The sequence below is a fragment of the Thermobia domestica genome, chromosome 1 (genome assembly GCF_964235325.1).
Source record: "Thermobia domestica chromosome 1, izTheDome1.hap1.1, whole genome shotgun sequence".
Classification (NCBI taxonomy): Eukaryota; Metazoa; Arthropoda; class Insecta; order Zygentoma; family Lepismatidae; genus Thermobia; species Thermobia domestica.
In genome coordinates, this window is record NC_137454.1 from 294,847,960 (window position 1) to 294,873,397 (window position 25,438).

Below are 25,438 nucleotides of genomic sequence, written 5' to 3' on the forward strand. Positions count from 1 at the left end.
GTGTAATTTGCCGTGGGTGGAGTTCACTAGGACAATGTTGTGGAATAATAATAAATAATTCTGTGTAATTCAAATGTATAGATGTACTTTAGTTATTACAATAAGGGTGTTGTTTTATTAGATATACTTTAACATTTATAGAAACCTTGATGCAGTAACTAATTATCAACTACTAATTACATTCTATTTTAGAAAAAAAATATATATAAAGCAAAAATTGTTTCTGCATTATACCAGCCCTACAAGAAAGGAATAAGCCCTGCAAAGGACGGAGAGGCGTAAGAAAAAATATCTTCCTCAATAGTTAAAAAAGTTTTCTTTATTTAATTATTACTTTTATCAAGATCAAAATTCTTAACAGCGACAAAATAATCATTATTTTTCTAGAGATTAAATAAAATAAAATTACATTTTAAAATTTGTAGTTATAGAGGATTCTAAACATCCTTTGGTGACAAGAATAAATTTAGTCCACTGATCGTACAGGAATTTATCGAGTATTGAATTGTTAGTTGGCTATTTTCATAAAAACGGAACTGACAACAGTGAGGCCCATGAAACCAATACGCGTTCCAGGATGCAGGTAAGATCATTCGTTTCAGGAAATTCTCGAAATGTTCACTGGTTCACCACAATAAACTGAACATATAGAATAAACTTTTTCTATCTTCATAAACGCGAGCATAATAAGAAAGATGTACCCCTTTTAATTATTTATTTCAACTTGCTCAACATAACATGAGCATATGGAGAAAGTTACGAGAAATGTCATTGCGTCTTTAATTAAAATTAGAAGTTTCTCCTTGATTAAAAACAAAGAGCTATTGCATTCCGATTTCTCATCTAGAATAGCACCTGAATGCATTTCTTTTTTCAGTGTGTTATATGTTAAAATATCTTAAAAACTATGCATGAAGTAAAATAGTTTCAGAAATAGAGTAACCTTCTGAATAACGAGGAAAGACAGTTCCTTGTTCTGCAACAGGGCCTCACATCATCAGAATTGGAGTAGCTGACGAACTTTATGCTTAGTGAAGATACACATACAGATAAAGCACCGAAATATTAAGAAAGATGTAATTTTTGTTTTAAAACATATTCGAGTTCACTACTCAACTTCGTTCGCAAGCTATAAGCTTCTGACTATTATACTCTGCGAAACTGTTGTGTGGTCAGCGCACTGAGAAGTGTGTAAGCTACAAAGGATGTCACTAAAGAGTAATTGTACTTCGTAATTTTAGTTAGTTTTAGCCAGGGGTAAAAGTGCGGGGGAACGCTTCCAGGAATTATCTATGGCGTCCCTCCACTTTGTAAAAAAAATTACAATAGGCAAAGATAGGCACTGGGGACGGCGTGCCGTCATGCGTCCCCCTACCTTTTCGGATCCACTTTTACCCCTGGTTTTAGCATTATAAATAATAATTATATACAGAACACAACATAAGTTAGAAGTGTATATTATTGCCATTGAGAATTAAAAATACGATTTATCTTCTATACGTATGTATATTAATATGTCAGTTACGATTTTTTTTACCAACCCAGATTTGCAAGAGACAGTTTGAGTCCCCTGCTGATGATGTAGATAATATTACATTTACTGACTTTCAAAAAAATGAAGTAGATTTGAGTAGCTCTTCTACGAGAAAAAAAATGGGGTCTTTATCTCTTTTCCCGCCTTAGAAGTAGCACCGTGCATTAGAATATATCTATTTCCAGTGACTGACTTCTTTGTGTTGAACCAATTATGTTATTCGTCATTGTTCCAGCATTTCCAGTCGTCATATTTATCTTTCTTTTGTAAAACAGCACACACAAAATATTCGCAATTAACAATTATCTATAATACGGAAAAAGCATTTAAAACAGTATATGCTAAAACAACTATTAAATAAACACTACTTTGTCATAACAGAAATAACAATTAGACGAAGATTCAATCTTCAACAGCATGGTCAGTGATCTTGGTTGTCTAGAAACAGCGTGAAAGAATATTGCAGTGATTAGAAGAATACACTCCCTTTAGTTTCGTTTAGTTTTGTTTACAACACGTGTAGCTTTCTGTCAGAGGCCTGCTTTTGTTAACAACACTGGGCAGGATATACACTGCAGTACAAGTGCCATACATTTTATTCACTTATGAGTCGACCTTTATTCGTACCAGTGCGAATAATTGCTGTAAGAAACATACTTGGGCTGGGGAAAATTCTAACACAACCCTTGACACAGGTACCAAAATAAATTTTCTACCAGTATAAACGTGTGATGTGGCATGATTGGCGACATTTTTGTTTGCCCCTTATAATTCATGAACGAATGAATGCACAGCTGTGCCTTCACCTGTTACAAGATGATTTGAAGGACCAGTTAGACGATGTTCCTTTGCAACAAGACGGAATCTCATCTTGGAGTATGGCGGGGAACCGACCTACAAGTCATTTGATTATAATTATTGTCCTAATCATGCCACTTACTCTAATCGATGATTTTGTTATGTTATTTGGACACTTCGTTCTCCTGACCTTACCCATCTTGATATTTATTTGGGATGGATGAAAGAGTGAATACAAGGAATGAAGTGCGAGTTCCCATTGTGAATGCTGCTGAGTTAATCCGTGACTATCATCGCGAAATGCGTAGTCGGATACAAGATATCCTTTAACAGGCTAAGAAGACCATAGATGTTTTTGGCTGCCAGAGACATACGCAGGGGTAGGGGCCTGGGCGGTCAGAACCCCGAAACCCGATTTTTCTGTAAATTTAATTAAATATTAGGGATAATTTTACAATTCTTAATAATTTAATGTGGACTCCTCCATGGGGTCCATATTGGATTTGGAGTCCATAAAAACTTCAGACTCCTCCCAAAATAAACCCCTCCATACGTGCCTGGTAATGATATTTTTGAGAATGTGCTGTGATACGTGCTATATGGCCTTTTCACCTCCTTACAATCATTCATGCCAGTACTGACCATCACGTGTTAACATTGTATTTTTCACCGTTAACTTGCTTAATTACTTAATTATCATGTGCTAATTACTGCTACACCACAAATTAATGGAATAACAATTAGTATCAGCTTGTGACTCCTAATATTTACTTATACAAGTATCCTTACGTTTCCATATTTTACATGTAACTGTTTATGTTAATTTTTCTATTCATTTTTATTTCTGTTTGAATCTGAGTTATCGATCAAAATCGGACCGTATTCATATATAATATATAGTATATATATTAGACTCATCCATACTACCATTCCCCAAAGTATTGCCTCTCTCTGCCGGAACATTCTGTATAAATAAATTTTAAAAAAGCTCTAATTATTTTCATTAAAATGTAGTGGGTTTCCTTAAAGATTAAAAATTATCCATTTTTTTAAAATTAAATTTGTCTATGGTGAAGTTTGAAATCGTCTAATATTAAAACAAGATCTCTAGTTCACGTCTAGAGCACAAGGCATCATTAGTTTCTTTTTATTTCTCTAAGTAGTAACTAACTATCCACCACGTCTTTTGCTAAAGGTAAAATTTATTGCTTTGGCAGCAGGACTGCTCTTCACAGAGCACAAAAAAAAAAAAAAAAAAAAAACCTTTCAATAAATAAATCAGGAGCACTGCTACGCGCCATATCCTATCCAATGCCATATGAATGAAAAATGAAGTTACATGGTGTACAGCCAAAAGATTCATTGGTGCATGGTTAAATTAACATGATATGCACGTGCGAAATTAATATAAAGTATGTGTAATACAAATGTGCAGAATACATGCACTCTCACCTTGAAATGTTAGTAATGTACTGCAGTTAAAATTAAGACAGATTAATTGGGAAGAAGGCTGGGCTTAGAGAAATAATGACCTGGGCTAACTTCTACACTAAGTAGTCTTATCCAGTAGGATTAGAACTCTTTCATTGTAAAAGGACTTTTTTAAAACATCAAAACTGAATATTTATCTTTGAAGGGGAAGTTGAAAGGTAAAAGAATAGGCGAAAATAATGGTTTGCAGCGTTGTCAGAGATCAAATACTAGTATCAACACCTGAATATTCTCGTACATGCATTAGAATTTTATTTTCAGAATGTGTCTGTAAAAATAGATCAGAACTAGGCTCTTTGAACAGGTAAGTACTGGAATTACCAGGCTACTCTTTTAATTTGAAGTAGTAACTACGATCCAGGATCCGAACCGAAAGGAATAATATATTCAAATTCATGGTTCCGTGATGCAAATTTGAACTCTTTATTAAATGTTTCTGTTACTTTATTTTATAATCACATCTACTATACTTTGTCGATTATTGTTTTTATTGTCTTTATTGACAAGAGGGATTCTTATTTTTAAGATCATTCTTTTAAGAAACAATTATTCGTCTGTCACTTTGAGTAGAATTAGGGTTAATTGGGAAAGTAGTGATGCTTTGAGTGTGAAATTTTGAACATTAGTGTCAAAACTCTTAAACCAGAAGAATCATAAAATTGTATATTTCTTTTAAGAAAGCCAACTCTGTCTTATATTCCTCTACCCGAGTTTTCAAGGTTTATTAAGAGAAGTATGTTGAGTACCTGCACCATTCAGCTCATTGGTTTATGTGGGAACGGGCCGGCCTTACAATCTACGGGATCCAATTAGGAAAAAAATTGGTCAACCCCAGATTTCCAGCCAACTTACAATGTACTGTTGTTATACTTGACAAGCCAAGAATATACTACACTCGAGTTCATGACTCCCTCAAGTACGGGTCCCAAATGGGAGTAATCGGTCCTACCGGCTTAAGGCAAGCACTGTATGAGGAAATGCCCTTCTCTTTCTTTCAAGGGCCATGGTGACTCAGTACTGGAGTGTTAACCTCTAGTGTATGGATCTTTAGTTCATCTTAGCTTTCGCCAAGTGCACAAACTCAATGTAAATAGGTTTTCTCGGGATTCTCTCGTTTCCCTCCACTTCCTTCATTCCACCATTTCATTCATTTCTCATCATCTCCTTCTCCTTTAGCCTAGCCGGCATTAATGTGGGACGTAAAATCAGATATTTCATTTTGCCTTTTCTCTCAAATGAACGCGGATTTTAATCCCCGATAGTTTTACAATTTTCTTCAGATCTATATAAATACTCTCGCTTTGACAAAATGTTTTGTTCTATATAAATGTGAGGTTACTTAAATTAGGTTTCACCTATAATTATATCAGATTTTTCATCTGAGTTTAGCGTCTCTTTCAGCAGCGAAGCTATGTGAGATGTGGGCCTACAGCTTAACGTGAGATCCGAACCACATCAGCTCCCGCCGGTAATTGAACCTGGGTCTCCCAAGTCAAAGGCGTATAGCTATTAGGAATACTCAATGCAGAACGGTAATGGTGATAAAGAAATAGTAGAATGCAAAATGCGGGAGGAAACGGAAGAAACAGAAAACTACGGATACGGTGGGTTCTTTTTACTATAAAGCACATTTTGCGCGAAGTGGGATCGAATCAAGGACCGCGCACCACAGATGAGTGTCTACCACTGATCTACCACACGCTCCATTTAGTTTCTTCTTGTAAATAAGGTAAGAAGTAGTGAAGTCCAAAAGTAGTGAAACCCATATCATTATATGATTTAATGATGTAGACTTAAGTTATTTAGTGAAGTAGCTCAAATGGTAGAGCGTTGACTTCGCCTTCGGGAGTTCGCCGGTTCGATTCCCGCTGCCGACCATCCTAACTGGTGTTTTACAGGGCTTTTCTCAGTTCTACCAGGCAAATGTCGGGATGGTACCTACTAAAAACAGGCCCTGGCCGATACCTTCCCAAATCCCTTTCATTGTTGTTGTTGCTGTTGTTGTTGTTAAATATCCAGTATAAAATGGCATCTGAGTTGTATCTGGTGTTTGTTAAATAAATAATATTTAGGGCAACCCAAAAGCATAAAAAGCTTAAAAAGCATAATAGCAATTTACACATATGGTTGCTACTTGAACATGGTTGTGGTTGTCTAAGGGTCCAGAAGAAACTAATTTTAAGAGCATAATAAATCATAATTTTAGAAAATAAAACATAAAACATAATTTAAAACAAACTGGTATAGTACAACTCTTGAAAAATTCTATTAAAACAATTCTTGGAAAATTCTGTTTAACTGCAAGTTTAACATACTGTATTGATATTTTTAAAACCAATATTTATAATACAAAATCACTGAGAACATAACAATGCAACAATGAAAAGCTTGTTTTTATTTCTGTAAACTTTTCGGTGTAATCCTTTGATGTGCAGAAAAGAAAGAGGAAAAGAAGAAGAAAACTTTCTGTCAACAATGAATAGTACAGAAGAACTCCATACTATATTGTTATGTGTACGTCTTGAGCTTGAGCACTTTTTGTGCTTTTTGGTGGCATCTTTTACTTTCCCTTTCTGTATATATGCACCTCTAAGGCGCACATAAGTGATAGAAAAAATTGAATCGAGTAAAGCAGTCTTTACAGTGCATTAAATAGAAAATTCATTAAATATAAAATAAACTGGTTGCTTAAAATATTAATAAATAGATCAAGATATTTAGAATATGTAATGTATAGTAAATACGGTATTATACATTATACATGATTAATGTAAAACAAAGATTGAAATTAAAAATAAAGCATAATTTGAAAAAAAAGCCTAATGTGGGTTGTTCTAATAATAAATAGCTTAAACCAAGGTGACCAGAATTTTTACTTGTAAAAACGGGACGCACACGAATTGGCGACGGGGGTAAATATCTGACTTCCAGGTTGCATTTTGGGACTCACTAGTGTTTTCAATTATAAAATACACAAGTAAGAGTATCGTTTCTAACTCAAGTACTACCCAACAGTACCTTTAGCTACTAATAAACTACTTACCTCAGCGTAACTTTCACTGGCACTTTTGGGATGACTGGATCCCCTTTAACAGTTCTTTGTTTGCATTCAACAGTTTGTAGAAATTAATACAAGACTGATCAAAATTAATCTTACTGATCAGCACAGCTTTCAAAGTATCTATAGACAGTTGGGTTTTCTCACTTGTCCACAAAACATTCATGTGCGAGAATACACGTTCAGTTGGACCATTAGTCCCGGGTAAACAGAGAAGGAACTCCACAACTTTTAGAAGATTTGAGTACGGTACGTTAGAACAGAAATAGGAAAATACTTCTACCCAGAACTTGTCAGGAGATACTCTATTTGAGATCCACTTAGTCAATAGTTCTGGTGTCAAGTATTCTTTTAAATACATGCAGTCGTCGTAAAGAGCAGTAGCATCAATCTGAACGAAAGTACTATTTTCCTGAATAAACTCTACAGTTTCTGTATACCCTGCCAACATGGTACACCTTTAAGCGTAATCTAACTAAATTGCTTCAAAAGTTTCAAGGGCTTTTACTCACTTATCTAAATATTCAACTGCAGTTTGATAGGAAGTGTGAACATACTGGCGAATCTTAGCTCCTTCAGAAATAAAACTCCCCCTTTCCAAATTCTCAAGAGTTTTCCTCGCAGCTACTGAAATGAAGCAATCTTGATATTTTGAAGCTAAATTTTTCTTTAAATCATATAAAACAGAAATTACCTCAAAAACTGTAAATGTTTGACCTTGTATTTTTTTCTACTGCGGAATGGAAAGTTGATGGCTGATGAAGTAAAGCAATGCTTGGAACATTCAGAAGTTCCAGACACAGCTAAACCTTCCCAACGAGTGTTGGTACGGAAGAGTGTAGAATCTGCATTGACCAGTTATATTTTGAATAATAATTACGGGACACCTGGGTCACTTTTGCTTAAAAACGGGACATTTAGGCGTCCCGTTTGAGAATCAGAAAAATGGGACAGCGGTTGAAAAAAGGGACTGTCCCGGCTAATACGGGACGTTTGATCACCTTGGCTTAAACTATGTATTTGAAACTGGATTATTTTTATTAAGGAAGGCAGTCTACTTTATACATAAATTAATTTTTAATGGAATACTTTTTTTTCTAATATTTCATTAATTGTATACTGTTAGCTTTGTTACATCACTTAAGATCTGTAATAGGTAAGACGTTTGCATTTCACAAATATTCCGAGCCTTGTTAAAGTCAATTACTAGTAGTTCTGTGCTGTGAACGACTTATGTTTGTGTTTGAGTATGAGCTTTCATTAAGAAACATGGACGATTTCTGTATTCCGTAATTAATTCTAATTATTAAACAGCTATTCATGTGTACGCCTAGCACTTAAATTTCCTATTATTAAGTGCAAAATTTTACAAAGGTTACTTGCAAGAGTCAAGTAGGGGAAAGTCGGACAAAACCGGGCTCCAAAATGTTTTTACTTGTTTCTCAGCATTTATGTGAATGATACAGCTTGAATTAGTTTTCAAATGTTCAACAGCTTTGTCATTCACACAAAAATGTTTATTTCAGTGAAAAAAGTTCATAAATTTGAGAGCAAAAACATTTTTTCAAAGGGTATGCAAAAACCTGGTTTAGTCCGATCAGGTCGGACAACACCGGGTACATATGAAAGTAATTATAAAAAAGATTTATTTTACAAGGAAACTATGTAATTATTCCAAGAACTAGTACACTAACTCAGAATACAATTGAAAATTATATGAGCTTAAAAAGTATAGAAAATATAGAGGGCTAGACTACATAAAACTAATAACATAGAAAAAATAGCTTTGGCTCACACCCTTGTTAAGTTTAAGAACAAAAATTACACACAAAAGTTTCATCATGTTCGTCTGCATTGCTACAAGCTTCCTGTGCCCATCTTTTAAATTAAAGCACTGTATCCAACCTTCTCTAGATTTAGATTGGGCATACAATTCGTTACAAAAGATACATGATTCGTCACTTTTCTCGTCATCTTCATCTGATTTTAAACTCTTGAATTCTATGGATGGCTTCCTTTTCATTTTGTTTTGACAGATTTTGACTCAAGGTCCTTGAACAGTTTACGCTTTTGGTTTTTCTTTTCTAAATTCTTAGCCTTTTCTGCTTCTTCTTGCTCTAATTCTCGCTTGTAATGGGACAAAGTATGAATTACTGTCTTCCCTTGCCTCTTGTTAAATTTATTCACAACTCGTGAGCCTTGTTGCACTGGAGGAGGCATTAATTCTATTGGTAATATTGCAAAAGAAGACTCATTAGCCTGTCTTATAATATGCGGAGAGTAACAAGATGGCTGATCTTCGACTTGTATCTCAGCCGTTTTTTGCAGCAATGATGTCGTATCTGACCTCAAAGTTGACGCCTTGACTAGGTCTCTATTCCCTTTTCCAAAAGGAGTAGTAGGTTGTTGATCTTCAATTGCGTGCGCATTTATCACATTTTAAGGTATATTAACAAAGTTGCTGAAAATGTAATATTTTATACATAATTTATGAAAATGAATATTCTGATTATATATACATAATCCATGAAGGATTCTTATTTATCTTTAACAGTCTATCGGTAAATGAAACAAACACATTCAACCGCACACACGTTACGAAATAAGTTGCCAAAACGGGATACTACCCGGTTCTGTCCAACTGTTGACGTCCCGGTTTTATACTACCACGCCATTTCTCAAAACTACAGGTCTAACAACTCTCAAAGAACACAAAAGTCCTGATTCAAGACATAAAATAATAGCAGAAAGAGGTGTTATTATATGTTGTATACTTACATAAGTAAACCTTCCAGTGGTTAGAAACAGGAGTATATTATCGATGGGAGACAAATCAAAACTTTTATATTGTTATACTGTTTAAGAATTTGAATATTTCAAAGAGGAAAAAAAAAGTATGGTGATGATACTTTATTTTCAATTAAGCAAGCTTTGTGTCACGAATGAAAAGCAAACACCTTCTCATCGTACTTGTAGCTACGATATACACACAGCTCATACGAAACAAACCAAGAGCCCTCTAATTCTGAAATACACGGCATCATAATATTTCCGGATTTCCGGGAAATAATAGAGTTTGATATTTCGGAAATGCATTCGCGCTTTTCGTAATATCAACTAGTGTATATTTACTTCCCAGCTTACTTTCCAGCAATTGAAGGAATGAAGAGATTTTCTGATGAAGCCAGGAAAAAATAAGAGGACAAATTCGATATTTCACTGGATTGTATATTATTTTTGAACTATCATCCGTCTCTCTTCATGTGGAGAGACTTAGTAGCCCACTGCCAATCTTAGGATTAGGATTAGGAATTAGATTTCTGGGCTTTCGGCATCTTTGGCCATGTTAGCCCGTCACATATATGAAGAGATCCGATCACACGCCCAGGAAATTGGAGAGGAAGAAAGAAATGTGGAAGGAAGGATGTGGGATGTTATGTACCATCCCGGCATTTGTGTGGTGTGAATGGGGAAAACAGATGAAAACCTCACTCAGGATGCTGACCTAAAAAAAACTGTTACAACTTTGTGACCCAGTGTTCCCAACGGGAATCGAACCCGGAACCGCTCGCACCAGGGACGATAGCGTTAGCGACTACGCTACTCGGGGTTACCACCGCCAATCTAATGGTAGTAGTGTTACCTACAAGACGATATTTCTCTCTTTAAATTCGAAACGAGACTACAGACATGACAGTTCTCCTTTCGTTTTCGAGACGAGAGAAAAAGTTTCACAAATGTTGTAGGAACACTAGTTCATCTAAGTCTTAGATCTCAAACATTGTTTAGTCTTATATGATTCATGGTATAAAAACTATAAATTGATAAAGTGATTGTACGAATGCAATGAAGAATGTTTATTAACGTTTCAAAATGTGTAAGTCATTACTCAATATACTCCAATAACAAATATGGTTTAAATGTTACTTCATCCTGCAGGGACCTCTCATGATACGGATGGCTTCTAATAACTTATAGATGGAATTAACAAAAATATCACACATAAATTTTGAACATTATTTTACAATATGAGACGAGACGAAACTTCGACAACATTTACGAGACAAGACGAAAAAACCTTATTTCTTGTGTCGTCTCGTTTCGTGGATGAAACTATACCGGAGGGAGTACTTTTTTGTGGTCGGATGACTAATTAACGTACTTTTTGTGTTCGTGATCCTGCGTTCGGTTCCCGGTGGAAATATTTGCCTTGAACACAAACCTGACTAGTGATTGGGATCCTCCCTAACAGTAGATACTGCCGCATGTAGCAGTGGCGCTGAAAAAGGACATTTAACTCAACTAATCCACCCATTACAGGGATTCCTCAGAAGGAGTTCTTATTTCTTTAGCAGTATTATAGATGTCAATGCTTGGAGCATCTCGGTTCACTGCTCGCTTCAACCTGGCTGGCATGAACAGTTGGCACAATTGAGCCAAGCCGAACCTAGCTCATGGCTCATTTGTATTGGATCTCATCGAGAAATCGGCTCAGATAAGCTGTGATGAATAAGCTAATTCAATGAATCGACTCGAGTCATTGGTTCGGTTGCACCCAGTGATGCTTTCAGATGGTGGTCACTGAGTGGTCTTTGCCTTTCATAGACTTTCCCCATCGTGTCCTTTTCTCTTAATGATTTTTTTATGCAGAAAGGGACGTTAAACTCAAAATCAACTCAACTATTTCCTATTTGTGGCTATTCCCCGACAGTAATAAGTCAGGTTTTAAAGGTAAGGAACTCCTAAGGCTCTAATTGAATGTGGAACAAAAATTGCGAGGAAACCATCGCACATGATGTTTGTCCACCAGAAATTCCACTTGGCACGAGTTAGCATCAATCCAGGAACCCCATTCACCAGAAGTGAGCGATCTACAACTGAGTCACCGCAGTCTTTGTACTTGATTCGGATTGGAATCCACGAATGGGATCCGGTTTTACCCAGTTATACATAGGAAAGTGATATGAATTACTTAATTCTTCATTCGAATTTCAGAATGTTCATCTTTTAATTAAATCCCCCAAAATGTTTAACTCACCAGACTGAACTGTTACGCGTAACCTGATTCACCAATTTCACAATCTGCAAAACATTTCCTCACGACCTACCAGTGCGGTGGCAACCCAAAGAGTAAGAATCGATGAAGTAGAGAGTTGTTGGAGTGTACGAGTCAGTCATACATCTAGCAGAGAGTGTAGAGAGTTGTTAAAGTATAAGAGTAGTGTGATAACCCATAGAGTATCCCATCGAAGTTTCGTCTCGTCTCGTCTCGTCTCATATTGTAAAATAAAGTTTAAACTTTATGTGTGATATATTTGTTAATTTCATTTATAAGTTATCAGAAGCCATCCGTATCATGAGAGGTTCCTGCAGGATGAAGTAACAACATTTAAACCATATTTATTTGTTGTTGGTGTATATTGAGTAATGACTTGCACATTTTGAAATGTTAATAAACATTCTTCATCGCACTTGTACAATCGCTTTATCAATTTACAGTTTTTATACGATGAATCATATAAGGTTAACCAATGTTTGAGATCTAAGACTTAGATGAACTAGTGTTCCTACAACATTTGTGAAACTTTTTCTCTCGTCTCGAAAACGAAAGGAGAACTGTCATGTCTGTAGTCTCGTTTCGAATTTAAAGAGATAAATATCGTCTTGTAGGTAACACTACTACCATTAGATTGGCGGTGGTAATCCCGAGTAGCGTAGTCGCTAACGCTATCGTCCCTGGTGCGAGCGGTCCCGGGTTCGATTCCCGGTGGGAACACTGAGTCGCAAAGTTGTAACAGGTTTTTTAGGTCAGCATCCTGAGTGAGGTTTTCATCTGTTTTCCCCATTCACACCACACAAATTCCGGGATGGTACATAACATCCCACATCCTTCCTTCCACATTCCTTTCTTCCTCTCCAATTTCCTGGGCGTGTGATCGGATCTCTTCATATATGTGACGGGCTAATATGGCCAAAGATACTGAAAGACCAGAAATCTAGTTCCTAATCCTAAGATTGGCAGTGGGCTATTAAGTCTCTCCACATGAAGAGAGACGGATGATAGTCCAAAAATAATATACAATCCAGTGAAATATCGAATTTGTCCTCTTATTTTTTCCTGGCTTCATCAGAAAATCTATTCATTCCTTTAATTGCTGGAAAGTAAATATACACTAGTTAATATTACGAAAAGCGCGAATGCATTTCTAAAATATGGGGGCGCGGTGGCTTAGCGGTAGAGCGTTCACCTCCGGTGCTTGGGGTCTTTGCTTCGATCCCACAACGCACCGTGTGGATTTTGTGGTGGACAAACACCGTGCTCGTGGATTTTCTCGGTGTTCTCCCGTTTCCTCCCACTTTCTTCATTCCACCATTTCACTCATATCTCATCATTACCGTCTCCTTTAGCTTAACTGGCTTAACCGTGGGACGTAAAACTTAAAGATTTCAATTTTCATTTCTAAAATATCAAACTCGATTATTAGGATTCCGTGTACTTCAGAATTAGAGGGTTCTTTGTTTGTTTCGTATGAGCTGTGTGTATATCGTAGCTACAAGTACGATGAGAAGGTTTTCGTGACACAAAACTTCCTTAATTGAAAATAAAGTATCATCACCATACTTTTTTCCCTTTTTGAAGTATCATCAAATTCGTAAACAGTATAATAGCCATTCTTATACAGATACGTTTTTTTAACACTGTCTAAGATGCCTTTGCGTTACTTAGGGCTTTCATATCGATTTTCTCGTTGTATTTCCAGAAGGTGAAAGTGAGTCTTATTCCCTTAAACTCAGCTATTAGCTTTTTTTTAAAAAAACTTTTTTCTTGCTGCTGTTTTTCTGATTTTCAATTTCAAAAGAAAAGAAACGCACGCTGGATAGGTCACAGCGCCAAATCTGTTACGACTGCAGTAGCCCCCATCTTTACTTTGGCTCAACATGTAACCAGTGTTGTCAGACTTCTAAGTTCAAGCACTCGTTCGTAGTACCTCCATTTGGCAAAGTGGATAATGTACAGTTTTGTTCAATGGAAATTACATGAACACCATGTCACAAATTTATGAGGTTACTCCTACTCTCCAATGAAAGAAACAGGTTCTAGTTAGCATGGATCGGAATTGGAAAACTCAGAGTTACAAATCACTAAAAATGCGAAAACACCACGTTTTAAAAAGGTTCTGGTTTGAAAGTTATCCTCGCCCTATGTATCATGATGGATATAAGTCCTTTACCAAATAATGGAGACTGCTTTGAAACTAAATGCAGACTATGAGAATTTAATCTGTCATACCTCTAGTTTGGTGTAGACAAAACACAAAATGGTGAACCAATGGTTTAGGAAAAACTGAAGTAACTGAATAAACTATGCAAAATATTATTGACTTATTATAAAAAAAAATTGCGAAAGAACTTTTGAAACGAAGAAAAATTACGGAGAAATTTGTGAGTGGAGGCAAAGAAACCTAACTTAAACACACTAAATACAAAACATTTAGTGCGTAGTGATCCTGATTCAGTGCTCAAGGCGCTCGCCAGTAATCTGTAGGTTCTCGGATCGAAACAACCGTGTAAACATATTTTATTTTACTTTAGAATTTATGGTAGCAATTGGTCGGAGATGACACATGTTTTATCATCTTACGATATTTGAATGTTTGGATATTTCAAAATTTGAATTATCAATAATAATTCAAATAATAATAATAATAATAATAATAATAATAATAATAATAATAATAATAATAATAATAATAATAATAATAATAATTATTATTATTATTATTATTATTATTATTATTATTATTATTATTATTATTATTATTATTATTATTATTATTATTATCTCGTAAAAGATGAAAAGTTAGGAGCTCATTATCGCTCAGGTTATACTACATGCAAAAACGTCACATTTGGCATGAATATTCCGCTTTTTTGTTTACTGTTGCCCACGAGAACAGGAATTCGTTTCTATTTCGTTTCTTATTTCTTATTTCGTTTCTAAAACAAGACAAACAAAATCGAGACGAGAATTAACATTTTACGTTTGACAAGGGACAAGACTAACTGAAATTATCGTCTCGCTCTGTAGATGAAAAACGAGACGAGACGAAAAGTATCGTAAAAATTTCTCGTCTTCTGTAAATAATGTATGTCCATTCATTAAGTAACTTTTTTTCTGTAGATTGAATCTTATATGCTATTTTGTTACTTTGTATTTCGAAGCTCATCGAATTATGGACTGCGTAGGTATTTTTCTAGTAAAGCTTTTATAATTACTTCTGCATGTCCTAAAAGTTAGTTTATTATATGCCTTACTGTTCACTCATGTTCAGTTATATTTATTACAGTTACTGAACTTAAAACATACAGTAGAATACTTTCTACATGAAACTTTAGTGAAACTTTCGTTTAATATTTTGGTAGCTACAGAGGTGTGTCATGGAACCGCTCCCCGAAATCACGACTTCTCTGTAAGTTTTCCCTAATTTTAGAACAACTTTAAAATTTTAAAACCATTATTATTATTATTATTATTATTATTATTATTATTATTATTATTATTATTATTATTATTATTATTATTATTATTATTATTATTATTATTATTGAAGTTTTGGGAATTTAATGGTTCACCTTGTTCCAGAAAGGTTAACCACTTTCTATATGGTTGTTTCAGTCTTAGAGAGCTCAGCTCTGGAGCTTGTGTCCCAGGTTCTATCCCAGTATCCACTCAGTGTGGACGTGCTAGACAAACGCCGTGTATATAGGTTTTCTCTGGGTTATGTTTCCTCGCACTTTCTTCATTCTCATGTTCCTTTCACTCTCAACATCGATGTCTCCTTTAGTTTAGCCTGCAAAATTATAGAACGTAAAACTTAAAAACATAATTTCTCTTAGGGCTCTCGTGAGTTCAGCAGCCCTACGTTCTACATGAAATTTTACTGAAAACCTCCCGTTTAACATTTAGCTAATTGTAGAGACGTACGCAGGGGGTATATCCTGGTGGTCCGGACACTTCTCTCCAATCCCAACTATTTTATAACTTTTGCCTAATGTTAGTGGCGATTTTACAGATTTTAATACAATCTGTTCTCATACGGAATTTGTTTTCTATATTATTACTATTAATATTACTGAAGATTTCAGACATCAATATTACGTCCTATTCCAAAAGATTAAGAACATTTTCGGGCTGTTTCAGTGGTACACTCCTGTTCACATAAACTTGGAAAGTCGTTCAGAGACTAAGTCTACAAAAGTAAGCCTAGATCCGTCACAATTCCTGCAGATCTATACAGAGGAAATTGCATTTTCCCTGCGTTTTTCATATTGACACTAGCTACAAGCCATACATGTGCTGTCAGTAGCCAAGCGTGTTGAGGCGCTCAGTCTTAGTAAAGAACTTGTGAAACTTGAAGATCTAAAGTTCGAAACTCAGCCTCAGATGTTTTACTTATTTTTCAATATGAAGATATGATGGAATAATTAAAATGTACTTGTTTTTACATATGTAAATTGCAAATGTTATGATTTGATATTAAAATTTGCGTTTACTGCTTATATTGCATTTTTGTTTACTTTTAGTTCAAAACAAATATAAGATTTCTTGGTTTTAAATTTCCAGGTTTTAAATAATCAGTGATACTTGGATGGGTCAAATTAAACTGAAATAAATGCAAATAAGCATACTGAATTTGATAGTAAAAAGGAAAAGAAATTGGTTTGTACACTGTCTAAAGATGAATTGCCTTATAACAGATATTTTGGAAGGATTAGCGTCTGGAAGGAAAAAAGGGGGAAAAGGGTGTCAGCTCCTGGACGAAATAAAAGATCGAAACTTCGGACGGCTTTACAGACACTAAGTAGGATTTGTCTTCATCACGATGCATAGTAACGCCCTTTCTTTGGGTAAACGAATTTGGATTATGTATGTGTTTTATTGATATTTTAACAAAATATACATATGAATATAGAAAAGAATAGTTTCCATTAAAAATTTTGGTTGAACGTATATGTGGAGCGTGTTGGAAATGGCGAACGTAAATATTATTATGATTATTTCTAACAGTAGTATTAATAGTGAAAGAAGTTAGAAAAAATTCCATTATTGCTGGGAAACAACGTTTACTTTTGATGACAATTTATAATTCATACTAGAGATAAACCTTATGTATTCATGAATTGTTTGCTAAACACGTCATGTTCTCAGACAGTACGAATCAACACATGTGACGTCTGTTGCTGTAGACATGCTGTTAGCATTTCCCCTGTAAAGATGTCGTTTCAACTCTAAGGCTGAGAGAAATTGAATATTTTCATGTTATTATACGTCAGAAATATCAATATATATCAATATCAATATGTAAATGATATATTTTTAAATTACCTCAACAGGAATCGAACCCAGGACCCCTAATTGATGAAATGAATGCTCATGCCACGCCTCTACCCTAAGACTGTTCTGTTAAGTAAGAGGAAGAAACACTCGATATGAAGTATATGTAGCAAAATTCGTGTGTTTAATATTCCAATGTTTTAATAACGACGAGACACTCTGATTTCGGTAATTATAAAATACTATAGTCCAGAGAATTCAAATTTAAATTAGAAAACATAAAATATATACAAACACGCAAGTACATGAAGAAGAAAATGGTCTTAAGAGTGATTCGAACTCTTAACTGGCACTCCTCTTAACTCGAACTTGGTGCCTCAAACCACCTTTTTGTTTGTTTTTCTGATTCACCGAAAGTATCTCCGTAACATGTTTCTATTTTCTACTCAGTTATACTCGTTTCACAGTTATTTCCAGTAACGTTGAATGACAGGGACACGAACACAGATACATCGAGGACATTTAAAATTTCAAAAGCTCTCCAACCGGGAATCGAATCCGGGGCCCCGACCACTGAACGGTGGGGTATCTGATTCAGGAGACGGGCCTTAGTGTTATTCGTGGAACGCACTGTGTATATACAGGGTGTTAATGAACTATACGACAAACTGTAAGAGATGATTCCTCACATCAAAATAAGGTAAAAAGTTCATATGGACCTATGGCGAAAAGTGCATAGTTTCAGAGCTAGGGCTGTCCAAAGTTGCGACAAAGCTTAACTTCAATAGATCCTATTTCGAATTCCAGAAACTGTGGATGATGGATTTTATGAACGTAAAGGAAGCCACGCATACACAATCCAAAAGTGCACATTTCATAAATTGTCGATAGATGTAGAGGGTATTTCCTACAGGCTGTAATTCTCAGATATGTTTTCAATAGAGTTTTCAGAAACACTCTGATTTCAAGAAGGGTACAAAGTAGGCAGGATGTAAACCTTAACAACAATGGACGTCCAATGCTTCGGAGGAAGTCGGAAGTGTTAGGAACCGGTAGCTCCATGTTTTTTTGTTTATTTTTTTATTTTTTATTTTATTTATTTTATTTTATTTTATTTTTTTTTTGTGCGTGTGTATGTTCGGAATAATGTGTGATGCGATGTATTTCGTCACAGTATATTTCACATTTTCGTCACTTATAAGCGTGAAAGAAAACATTGCAGCATGCATTTTCCCGAGTACGAGAAACGGTGCTGCTGACGATCCTTAACATTTCCGACATTGCACCAAAGGATTTTGTGTTCACTGCTATCAAGGCTTATCATTTGCCTACTTTGGACCAATCATAAAATCAGAGCATATCTTAAAATTCCGTTGATGGCATGTCTGTGAATTCCACCCTGGAGGGAATACTCTGTACACCCATTGAACATTAATGAAAAATGAAATATGAATTTTTGGATTCCGTATGCGTGACTTCCTTTACATTGATAAGGACCACCATCCAGAGTCTCTCGAATTCGAAATAGGGCCTCTTGAAATTTGGGTTTTTCGCGACTTTGGACAGCCCTAGCTCTGAAACTATGTACTTTTCGCCACAGGTCCATATGAACTTTTTCTCTTATTTTGATGTGAGGAATCACCTCTTAAAGTTTGTCGGTATAGTTTATTAAAATCTTGTATATATATAAGACCTTTTATGGCTACTTTAGGCGTTTAAAGTTTAATTAGCAGTTGAAATAATCGCTTCATTTTCTTGATCAGTATATTACCATACTATAGAATATTACTATTAATTAAAATACATCTCAAACTCAGAAGGAGCAACCCTGTCCATTACACCCTCTCCTCCTCAATTGACGACCCTGCACGTTCAGAAACGATTTACGAAATTTCATCATATTTCTACAATCCGATGACGAAAGAATGGATGATCGATTTTCAGCATTCAAGATTTTAGCGTTGCAAAGGCTTAAAGCTCCATAGGCAGTTAGTAAGGTTTTTGCATCATTCATCTAATATCAGAATGGCGTATTACTCATATTCATACAGCGGAACACCTGAAGGCAAAGAATGCAAAATACTATAAATGATTAGTCACCAACTTGAAAAAGATTTTCAAGCAACAGCTTCGCGGAATGCTGAACAATCAAGTTCTGTTTTCCCGGAACAATACGTCTGTCTACCAAGTAATGCAAACAGCTGGAATTGTGGAATAAGGCTTTTAATATTTTGATCGTTCCGTACAAACTCCGGAACTGGTTCGTCTGATTACTATCAACCTAACTATCCACCACATCTGGAAGTGATTACTGTCACGAAACGTCGATTATGAATTTTTCTGAAAGCAATATGGAGAACTTGAAGCAACATGGAAACATGGGTGTCATTTGGGGAAGGCAGGAAAGGCAATTGCACCTCGTCCTGAATTTTAATTTTACCCCGTTTTAATAAATTGTATACTAATATACTAATTTAAAAAATGAAACACTTAAGACGGTGGACAATTCCCCCCCCCCCCCCCCCGTTCCTGACAAAACCTGAAATGATGCTACTGTATAGAGGACAACTTATAGAGTTTCAAAAGAAGTGAATAAAGTAGCTATACAATATCACAATTCCAGCTGCATTATTCACGGTTATGACACGAACTTTCAACCCTGCCAGCATAATCCCCTTTAACGTAACATTGTATAGCACATAATGCAAATTTCATATTTATTTTAATTTCTTCATCATTTTTGAAAGATGTAATTTTTGTAAGAACATGTCAACAATGTTTTTCTTATTTTTTTTTTTTTTTTAACTTAAACGCTCCATTTTCAGTTTCGAAAACATTTGAGACATGTAAACGCAGTTTAAAATAGAATCTTAACCATGCTTGCTTCACCGAGAGTGGAACTAATTTCTCTCGCAGTAAAGATGGAAATGTTAGGTAGCTACTTACGCACAAAAAGTTCTTAACATTACTAGTAATGACAGAGAGAGAAAGACTAGAGACAAAGGGAACTCTTACTTCTAGGTTTACTTCAAATAGACTTTGGTGAAGACAATTAACAGAAGTATGCGAAGTTACATTTATGAGTGAATCTATCCTGATAGTTGAAGCGATCAGTAATCCATATATGGATTGCCACCATTAAAATCACTGCAATTTATGAAGATGTTAGTGAATTGATTCCATTAAAGAACTCGGTCGAGCTTAATCGCTCAAACTGTCTATTGAAATAAAACAGAATTCAAAAAATTATCTTTAGTTCAAGAGATATCGTGTGTAATAACGGACGAATGGACGCACTACCAATATTACAATTTCACAGGGCCCATTAGTATGATCCTAATAATAGTTACTTTATTTATTAAAATAAATTTTACTTTATCACTGTAGTGTTTGCTTCCTTAACTTGTTTGGGAAATAAAATGAAATGAGATGTTTATGGTCTTATGGTTATGCCTTGTAGGTTAAAGGAAATTAATGGTCAATGAAAATGAATGATTAAGAAAGAATTGGTGAAATGTGAATGTAGGAGAAAACGGGAAAATCCTTAGAAAACCCAAGAACATGATGTTGTCCAACACAAAGTCATATGGCTTTGTCTTAAAGGGAGGATCGTAAAATTTTTAGTTATTTTCTAAAATAAACTATTTTTTAATTATTCACTATTATTTTAGACAAAATAGTTTAGATATTGATTCTAGTCAATAATCTCTTAATCTGTAAAATATTGTTATCATCCTATTTAACAGTCTGATTATTAGGTCCTTTCCAGTCTGATGGTTAGCTACAAGTCTTTTGGTATGCTTGGATCTGGATTGGATGTGGTCAAGGTTTATATAGTTTTTGGTGCTGACACAGTGTCTTGAGGCAATTAGGTAGCTAATTGAATTATGGGATTGTAAACTCTGTTCTTAAAAGCCAGGAATGATGGTGGTGGAATTTGGTTTGTACTACAAAAAGTTTACATTGTCAATTGAGAGTGTATCATCTGGCTGACCATAACGTTACACGGGCTATAGCTACGGAGTATTATTATTATTATTATTATTATTATTATTATTATTATTATTATTATTATTATTATTATTATTATTATTATTATTATTATTATATGAGTATGGGTGCGCACCCAGAAATTTATATTGGGGTGTCCAAAGTTTTTAGGGGGTCCACCAGAAATAGTCACTATATCCAGATAGTAGTGAACTGATATTATTCTACACTCGATAAAATGATAAGTAATTTTAAAGTAGTCACCTATAATCTCAGCAAGAATAATAAATTGTCTTTATAAGGAAAGAAAGAATAGATCAAGTTTTTTAAGGTATATCAAACATTTCGCTTCTAGAACAATCGTTGTTTTCTTAAGAAATCGTAGAAACGTCTGACGAGTTATGCAGTTTGGGGAAAGGTCTGGACCCGGTGGACCAACGCCCGTGGGAGTGCCCCTGTCTGATTATTGAAATATTCAGCATTGCACAGAAAAAATATTCTTTCCTAATTATTCATGAAAAGAAGCTACAATAAAAGTTCAGTCACCCGAACTCATTATATTCAATATGTTCTCCAGTGCTGGTAATCCCTTGCGCTGCTATCAAAATCGAAAATAGTAATAAATTAACGATAGATTTTGGAAATTAAAATTGTCACTTTCTGTTCAGGAGCTTAGCAGCTATTGCTTACTCTACTTTTGTTCGATAGTGGAACTTTCTTAGCTGGAGTATAATATTAGAAATTTAAAACAATAAAATAAGAAACGTTAATTCTTTGGAAACACTAAAACACAAACACACACGAACATACACCAAATACATATATTTTGAGCCGAAATGGGGATTTCTGTTAAGGAGCTGCATACATGACACTTAACACGACAAACCACAGTTTCTTCAAAACAGTTTTTTCCCTCCCTCTCAAAGGACACACCCATATCACCGTGCCAAAAATATTCTTCAGCCAACGGAATTAGCTCTGACGAAAAAAATGACGGCAGTAACGGTTGAAGAGCAGGGCTCTTTTTTTATAACGTGAAGTTATAGATGTGGTGGCTGATGCTAAAGGCACACGAAATGCAAACGCGGAACATGAAGTATGGTAGCACGCACTCACCTGCCACAATGGACGTCCAGGCATCTTGCAAGCAGTTCCCTCCGGTGTCTTCGCTTTCCGGCGACTGAGTCAAGGAGGCCACCAGCTTCAGGCTGGAACCCACAACTAATATTCACGTAACCATTTTAGGTCAAACTTTAAGGTCCTGTAAGAAGAGACCAAGAAGCAGAACGAATTAGAAGGGAATCGAATCTGCGTTACGAGCTTACCCGTAAAACAAGGTTAAATTATCTTTCGAGGAATTTTCTTTCATCTCTAATTTATTTATATATTCCACTTTGAGGCACTTTATTTGCTTTTCCAACCTCAATGTACTTTTAACACAAGATTGTAATATTTGATAAAGACTTTCATTTCGAACCATAAATTCGAATAGTGCTCAATGTTTTTTCCTTGAAGCTTTGTTTGATATGGAATGGTTATTATTTTGTTTCAATAGTTAAATTCTTTCGAGTTGCTACATATACTAGACGTCAAATCAACAATAATTGTAAATCTGTTTTCGATACACAACGAGTTTATAAGAAACAATAGAGTTCTTAAACATAAAGTAAACATGCAGAGTCTTAATGGATCTTAACAGCTATGTTTCGAATCTTTATTATAACAAATTGCTACTCAGATACAATCGTCTCGTTAACCTAAAATGATTGGGCAATATGAGAAAACATTACGGTACTGTGTCTTAGGGGCACAACATTAAGTTTTGGTGTGAAGGGTCTTTGGTTCGATATAGATCTTTTATAGACGAGATTGTGTCCGTATGTTATCTCAGAACTGTCCTTTGTTTTCACTTAGTTTTTCATTCCATCAATGGATTGATAATCCTCTTTTATTGCATTTTATCATAAGTTTTCTATAACCTGCAAGTCATAATAGCGAAATCTAAGACTAAAGGTTTTATTAAAATTAATTTTACTGAAAATGTGCCGAAAGTTCAATATCTCATATTTTAGAAAGATACATGGTGCTTGCGTGATCTTATTGGTTAACACGTACACTCTTCGTGTTCTTGCACTTGGGTTCGACTTCTGATGTGCGCAGTCTCTACTAGCGTATTTTCAATTCTTCTCACGATAGAACTTCGTAGTCATGAACATTAGATATTGTATATTCTTTCCAATGATTTGAAGTTTCGTACGCATTTTTAATCACGTAGTTTTGCTCAAAAATGTTTGATTCATAATATAAAGAAACCGCTACCTAACACAGCAAATGAAAATTCTTAAGTTTTTTTAAGTACAAGAAGTTTAAGTGAAATTAAATTTCTATATAACACCTTTTTATTGTTTGATTTACTCGCGAACTATGCTTACACTCTTAAACATCAATTTAACTTCAACTGATGAGTTCGTTTACCTGAGTTTAAACAATCTTTCGTATTTCTTCGAACTTGTTTTTCACAGCTTTCCCTTTATTGTTTCAGGTTATTCATTGATTGTGTAATTTTTGGCATACGTTCAAGAACAACTATCCTTAACGTAAGCAATAAATTTTTCCTTAAAATAAATTCATCGCTCCAGATATTGAGATTTGTGCTGAGCAGCTGCAAATAAAATGGTAATAAATAAAGATATATGCTGTATATCATCTCGCGGCACACTTCTTTAGTATTTAATTTTATGATAGTCAATATGAGATTCGTATAATTTGTAGATACTAATTTATTGACTGAAAAGAACCACAACCATAATAACCCGTCTAGCATTATTTGCAATGCAATGGCTAATTGTGTAAACAACAGGACCTCCAATTGGTAAAATTAATCTATCACAATCACAAAATAACTATAAGTTCTCTTATTACATTTGATGAGCTCATTGGTAGCCACATGCTTAGAATACGCACCTTCAGAACTTGATACCTGGGTCTAACCCAGGTAAAAATTCGTGTAGGTTGGAACTCACTTTAAGCTATATAGTACCACGTCTCGTATATCCACAGTGCTGAAAGGTATATAAACTTCAAACCAGTAACAGGATCCTAAAGGGCCCACTGTTTTCCCAGATGAAAATGTCTTAATTTATCTTCACTGTGTGTCATAATCAAACTAACATTTATCATCTAATCCAGCCAAGGTTACAGAAAGAAAGGTTGGGGTGTAAACGCTATACGAATAAATGCTTCGATTTTCATTTTGCGTGACGTCACGAGCGAGAAGCAAGTGGATATTGAAGCGCACGAAGCATGCAGAACATATCTTTGTTTCTTTCTTCATGCATAATATTTTTGCTATCGCGACTCTTTTCTACACACAAATTACGAATAAATAAGTCAACAACAAAGACAACATTTTCCTTATGCAATTTGGGAAATTAACAATGTATATTACATGATCAGTTATTTATTTTTTAATGAACTAGTTAATTTTTGTATCAGAATTACAGTTTAAGTTAATTTATACCTGAAATATTACTTGAATGTATGTATGCAAAGTTACAGATAAATGTGTGCATTACCAGGTCAATTCTTGCAATTTACTGGGCCTGGAGGTATAGCAAATTTCAGAACCAATGATGAGCTGAATTCCACACCTGACATGAATATATTACTTTATAATCATTGATAAGGATATCTTATTAAATATTCAAAACAGTGAGAAATAATAATAATAATAATAATAATAATAATAATAATAATAATAATAATAATAATAATAATAATAATAATAATAATAAATTATCGGTGCATTCAGTTGCGGAAGCATGTTGATGCCTAAAGTTTTATTTGGTTGAATATACGACATTCAAGCCTAAAGTTTAAAATCTGTACATTTATATCTGCTCCACGTGAATTTCATAAAATGTAATCCCTCCGTGTTCAATGTCACAGGTTTATGTTTAATGTACCCATTGCTGGCGTTATGATTGCACTTCGCGACATTAATAGCATAAAACCCTTTAAAAATGTCTTTGGTTCATATCTCAATACTTTGTATCTTAACTAATGTTACGAGTCGAGACGAGAAAAACTTTTTTCGTTTCATCTCATTTTTGTAGATGACTCGTCATGACTCGATTTTTGAAAAAGATTTATCGTCTCACCTCGAAATTTTCTTAGTATCTTTTATAAATTTATGTACAAAATTTATGCCCAATCTTTTTTCAACTAGAAG

The 25,438-nt window shown here is 34.8% G+C and overlaps 1 protein-coding gene across 1 annotated transcript in view; it reads right to left on the reverse strand.

Annotated features, from left to right (window-relative positions):
• Window positions 1-22,437, reverse strand: part of LOC145661498 (muscle-specific protein 20-like) — a 97,667-nt gene extending 75,230 nt beyond the window's left edge. The window contains exon 1 of the mRNA XM_081726815.1: window positions 22,324-22,437. Coding sequence (XP_081582941.1) covers window positions 22,324-22,347 — 24 coding nt within the window. The 5' untranslated portion in view covers window positions 22,348-22,437. The remainder of the gene's footprint in view (window positions 1-22,323) is intronic.
• Window positions 22,438-25,438: the final 3,001 nt, after the last annotated feature.